At 34.9% G+C, this 6,000-nt stretch overlaps 1 protein-coding gene across 2 annotated transcripts in view; it reads right to left on the reverse strand.

Annotated features, from left to right (window-relative positions):
* Positions 1 to 5,373, reverse strand: part of LOC100250847 (isoleucine--tRNA ligase, cytoplasmic) — a 31,514-nt gene extending 26,141 nt beyond the window's left edge. For both annotated transcript variants that reach the window (XM_002263146.4, XM_010652231.3), the window contains exons 1-4: positions 4,716 to 5,373; positions 1,916 to 1,981; positions 1,542 to 1,685; positions 790 to 1,007 (exon numbers count right to left, since the gene is read on the reverse strand). In XM_002263146.4, the coding sequence (XP_002263182.1) occupies positions 790 to 1,007; positions 1,542 to 1,685; positions 1,916 to 1,981; positions 4,716 to 5,249 (962 nt within the window). In that variant the 5' untranslated portion in view covers positions 5,250 to 5,373. The remainder of the gene's footprint in view (positions 1 to 789; positions 1,008 to 1,541; positions 1,686 to 1,915; positions 1,982 to 4,715) is intronic.
* Positions 5,374 to 6,000: the final 627 nt, after the last annotated feature.

Genomic DNA, 6,000 nt, shown 5'->3' on the forward strand with positions numbered 1-6,000 from the left:
ATCAGTAGCACACTATTGAGATATTGTCTATAGTTTTAGGATTTTTTTAAAATAAGTCATAGAACTAGACCACCATTTAGGTCAACATCGGTGTCTGTCATTAGTTCCCATCACTGACATTGACAGTCATTTGATTTTTTTTTTCTTTATTTTGATAAGCAAAAAATGAGTATATATGGAGAAGTGTCAATCAAAAAGGGTCATGCACCTCTAGATACATCCATTTGATATATTTGGGTACACGAGGTAAGATGCATGTGAATTGCATATTATCAAGATATTATTAGCAGTTATAGTGTTTTTAGAAGAACAGGTAACAGTATAAAACAACCACTGAGGTCAATATTGATGCCTTTCTTTTACACCCCCCTACTACTTCTATTATGCTGCCATTACATAAAAGACTGCAGTCTTTACACCTATTCAAGCACTTATTAAAAAAATCAAAATTCTGATATTGAATCAGACCCTCAGACCCTAATTGATTTTTAAAATTCTAATCTCATAACAGACTTTGACATTAACTTTGATTCAAAAAATGGCAAATAACCGAAATTTATCAACCAACAAGCAATGGTGTGACCTTGAACATTTCCAAATAATAACAGAGATACAAGCTCTATAAATTTTTGGAAAACATAGTTTTTTGGATAAAACATACTTTCTTAGCAAAAATAACATTTGATAAGCATCTATATTCAATACAAAATATGAGTCAATAAAAACTAATAATGGAAGAATTGATAATAATTTAATAGAGTTCAAACAAAAGGTACGGGATGTGCTTACTTCCTTCCCACCAGTGAAGCCCCCAAAATTTTCTCAACCACTTCAAACTCTACCTCACCCTTGGTTTTCCCACCTGAGGAACCCTTGGACTTAGGGTTTGAATGTTTTAGATCATCACTTGATCCATTAGTTACGACTTGTTTTGGCTTCTCAGTAGGTAGCTCTGACAATCGAGATTCAGCAACCACATAGACTTTCCCTGAGTACTTATTGCGCACCTGTTTGTTTTTTACACTTGAAATTAGACACTCAAACAACAAATAGCATTGCAGATCTTATATGGACTTGATATCATCAATAAAGCCTTCATTTGAACAATCTATTCAATAAATAGAAGAGTAGAGAAATCTATGATTATCAAGCCTTAGTTCTTTGGCAGAAAAATATTCTTAATACTTAGCACCGCACATTTGCCAAATTTTTAAGGTATGAGACATGGAGGTGTCAGGCTTTGAGAATTAGCATCAAAGGAGTCTCTAGATCTAAGGGAGTGGCTTCAAATGCCTATAAAAAAACTTCGATACACAATCAAAATCAGATGGACTCTTATAACCATAGAAATTCAACAATTGGCTTCATGATTAATTAATGCTAATGGATATCAGATTATGGATGTAATTCAATATTATGCCACTTCAGCTAGCAAAGTAGACAATTTATGGCAGAACAGAACACAAAGGTCAATAAACATACCAACCATTCAATCTGTAAGTTCTAAATGATCTGTCAAAGAAATTTCAGATTCAACTGACCTTTACATAGACAAAATTTGCATTGACACACAAGGCAAGATTACTAGGGAGGGTCCATGGTGTTGTTGTCCATGCTAGAAATGCTGCTTTATCTGGATCGTCAACTATTGGGAAGGACACAATCAGTTCGGGGTCGGGTACATCCTGTATTACTCCAGGAGTGTTAGAAATACATGAAATTCAAATAAATAATTGAAGTAATAAGAACAATACTGGTAAGTTTTTTAAAGCCAAATTAGTGATCATGACATAAAAGGGCCAGTTCCACAATAACAATTACATTGGCTGGTCTGATTGTGTCCAGCCACAGGGTATGTAACAGTAAAAATAAAAATAAAAAATAGAACTGAAACCACAGCAGTTTAGAATCAAACCTTATAGTTCGAGTTGGCTTCAAAATTAGACAGCGGTGTCTTGCAACCAGTGCTGTATGGCATAACCTGAAAAAATAACATCATCAACACACTTAAAGAATAGCCGTTTCCAACCAGCTAGAATTGATTTTCTCTAACATCTAAAAACCAGCAAAAAAAAATTATTTTCTAGTCAAAACCTTGGTTGGTTCTTAAGAATGTGTAAGAAAAAACATATAAATCAGAACATTTTTTCATTCTATGACCAAGAAAATGAAAAACAAAATTCCCATTCAGATAAACCTAATACAACTATTTGACTTCGCTTGAGCAAAGTGTTTTTCTGAAAGAAAACTAACAAGAAGACAAAAAACCCAAAGTCCTGTTATCCTTTTCTATGGGAAGTAAGATATTTCTTTTTTCCTCTGTTTTCTTGTCAACCAAACAGAATGAAAGAAAAGTGTCAATCCTACAGTTCACCTTCCAATTCAGAAAAAGTGATGTCATCAAGATGGATAATTATTCATCCATCTTATCAACTACCAAAATCTCAATCATTAATGCACATACATGACATTCAACTTCAATCCATTACAGCTCACGAATATACCGTGAAAGATCTTATTAAATAAATCCACTCCAGCCTGTTGGAACTCCCTTGAAATAATGCATATATAAAAATGTTATTTAATTAGTCATTTTTTAATTGAATAAAAAATGCACCAAGTTTAAATAAAATTTTTACTACCCTATTCACAAACATCCATAATCAATTCAAGGCATGCATGAATTGAAGAAAACACATGATAAACAAATTAGAGGGCATAAATCAAGAAATGAGGACAAACATCAAACCTCTACAGACATGATCTTTCATCACATTCCATTTCAATCCACTAAAACTCATTCATAATATGAATATTTTACTCAGCTATCCATATCAACCCATTAAAATTCATTAAAAAACAAAGCATATATGAAAATATAAAATTAATCATTTTTTCAATTGAACAATATGGTTAACTGATCTATTGTTCTCTTAGACAAGAAGAACGAAGATCTTGGCATAAAAAACCTTCATACCTCAATAAGGTTCTCCTTGGAAAATGGAATTGGAGATTCGCTACTAGGACAAAAACCCTTTGAAAATAGGTTATAGTTGGACATTTTGGAGCAGTTGAAGGGGGCTGTTGTTTGAGCGTGGTGAGGGATAACCGTGGGGTGAGCTTGTGGAAGGCTATTAGATCTAGGTGGAAGGGCATTAGACGCATAACTTGTTTCATTATAGGTAATGGCAGAAGAGTAAAATTCTGGAAAGATAGATCGTGCAGTTCTTGCAGTGGAAGTTCCTTCAGAGAGTCTTTCCCAAAGTTACTTTTCTATAGCCACAGATAAGGACTCTTGTGTAGCATAAATGTGGGAATAGGTTGGGGAGGGGGGGATCGGTGAAGTCCCTGCTTTCATAGACAGTTCCACAATTGAGAATTTGAAAGAGTGGAGGCCTTCTTTCAAATCTTGCAAACAAGCTTAATTAGAATGGAGGAAGAAGATAGATTGGATTGGAATGAATCCAAGAGTGGGAAGTTTTCCATCAAATCCTATTATGTTGTCTTAACCCAGGGAAGTAGTGAGCCCTTCCTGCAAGCATAGTTTGGAACCCATGGGCAACAACTAGGTTAGGCTTCTTCACTTGGGAAGTTGTCTGGGAAGAGTTTTAAAGCTTGATCAACTTATAAGGAGGGGATGGGGTTTTCTGAATAGATGTTACATGTGTAAAGGAGAGGTAGAGTCGGCTGAACATTTACTCCCTCAATGTTCCAAAGCAAGAATTCCATAGCAGCTGGTTTTCTTCTCTATTTGGAGTGAACTGGTTGATGCAATCCTCAGTAAGAGGAACTCTCCTACGTTGGCATGACTCTTTTGTGGGGAAGAAATGGAAAAAACTTAGAGGGTTGCTCCCTTGTGCCTATTTTGGATGCTCTGGAATGAAAGAAATAAGAGGGCTTTCAAAGATGCAAAATAGTTAGATCAGACTATCAAACCCTACTTTATGTGTATCTTTTTGGTGTGGGCTAGAGTGTACATAGATGATTTTTCTATGACCATGATAGGCTTTGTAGATTGGTTAAGCTCCATCTAAAGGAGAGAGAAGTTTTTCTATTGTTCATTCTCTTTCTTTTTGTTCACTTTTTGGTGCTATTTGTATTCATCGTGTGCACTTTGGTGCCCCCTTTTTCAGGTGCTTCTAAGATATTATCTCGTTTTTCCAGTAAAATAAATCAAAGAATGCAATAGTTCAACAGAATCATAATTACCCAATTTAAAAATATTTATAATCCATATAAGACGAGCATCAATGGGAGAAAACATACACCACTGAATTCGGAAAACATAATAAACATGTAAAAATGTTATTGAATTACTCGGTCTTGATTGGATAAAAATGCAGTAATTCAATATAGTCTTAACAACCCATCTGATAAGCATCTATATTCAATTTAAAATATGAGTCAATTGCATCAGTTGAAGGAAAATTTCACTACCTATTCCAGAAACATGAATCACTTTCCATTTGAATCCAATAAAACTAACAAGCACATAAAATATGAAAATTTTGTTGAATTAATCGATTTCAAAATTCAACCCATTAAAAAAATCCTTGCTTATTTAATCAATCAGTCTCCAAATCGACTAAAAATTACATCAATTCAAAAAAAAAAAAAAAAACCAAATTTTAACTACCTTGTTCACAAAAATCCATTACAATCAATCCAAACATGCTTAGAAATTCAGAAACATGAACAGAGAAACCAGCACAAACCTTGAAACCTCTGTACACAAGGCCCTTCTCAAATAGCTGAGCAAAAACCCACCACACACTCTCCATAAACTTTAAATCCATGGTCTTGTAATCATTCCTAAAGTCAATCCACCGACCCGTTCGTGTAATGATCTTCTCCCACTCCTCAACGTACCTAGTCACAATGCTCCTACATTCCTCATTGTACTTATCAATTCCCATCTTCAGCACATCCTCCCTCGTCTGAATCCCCAGCTTCTTGTCAATCTCGTGCTCCACCGGCAATCCATGGCAGTCCCATCCGAAGCGTCGGGTCACGTGGTGGCCGGTCATGCTCTGGTACCTCGTCACAATGTCCTTGATGGTCCCGGCAAGGATGTGGCCATAGTGGGGGAGGCCAGTGGCGAAGGGAGGGCCGTCGTAGAAGACGTACTCGGGCAGGTTTTCGGTGCGCTTCAACTGGGTCTCGAAGGCCTTGATTTCGGACCATAACTCGAGGATATTCTCTTCCTGCTTTGGAAATGAGAAGTCTTTGCTCTCGAGAACCTCCTCCATGGCTCAAAATCTAGTGCTTCAATCAGGGTTTTGAAAACCTAGATGAGAGGTCTGGTCTGGTGAAGCCGCCGCAGTTGTGGAGTGTCAGAAGAACGCCAATAGGGGAAGAGAGGGAGTGGAAACAACGCTAATAGAGAATTAGGAATAAGGGTTTTTGAACCGGCCGGTTCAACCACTCATAAAAAATTACTGTGCATATTTAATATTTAAAATTGAAATATTTGACATTTCCCCGGATACACTTCTATTTTTATTATGAATGTAACTTGGGCAAGTCGACCAAATCCAACCCCAACCTAATAGCAGATTTGGTCAATCATTTTTAATATTCGGATTGGATTTGGATTATATTTTTTTGACCTAAACTCAATTTTGATTGAGCTTGAACTAAAGTTGGAACAACTTGAGTTTAACCCAAATCGATTTAATGTTTCTATAAATATTATAATATATTTTATCCTATATAATAATATTCTTTTTTTTTCTATTTTTAAGAAAAAAATATTAAATTATATTATATCATATATTTTTCCTTTTAAAAAAATATATAAATTTATGTTTATTTGCTATCTTAAAATTTTTATCATATTTATTATTAAAATTTTCATATAAATACATTAAAAAAAATCTAAATACTATAAATAGATTTTGAATTATGTAATATGACCAATCTGACCAACCCTGAGTCTAACTCGATGAACTTAAGTTTAACTTGAACAACCCTAACTCAACACAAGCTTAGAAAAATGAG

This window comes from Vitis vinifera, chromosome 5 (genome assembly GCF_030704535.1).
Source record: "Vitis vinifera cultivar Pinot Noir 40024 chromosome 5, ASM3070453v1".
NCBI classification, from domain to species: domain Eukaryota; kingdom Viridiplantae; phylum Streptophyta; class Magnoliopsida; order Vitales; family Vitaceae; genus Vitis; species Vitis vinifera.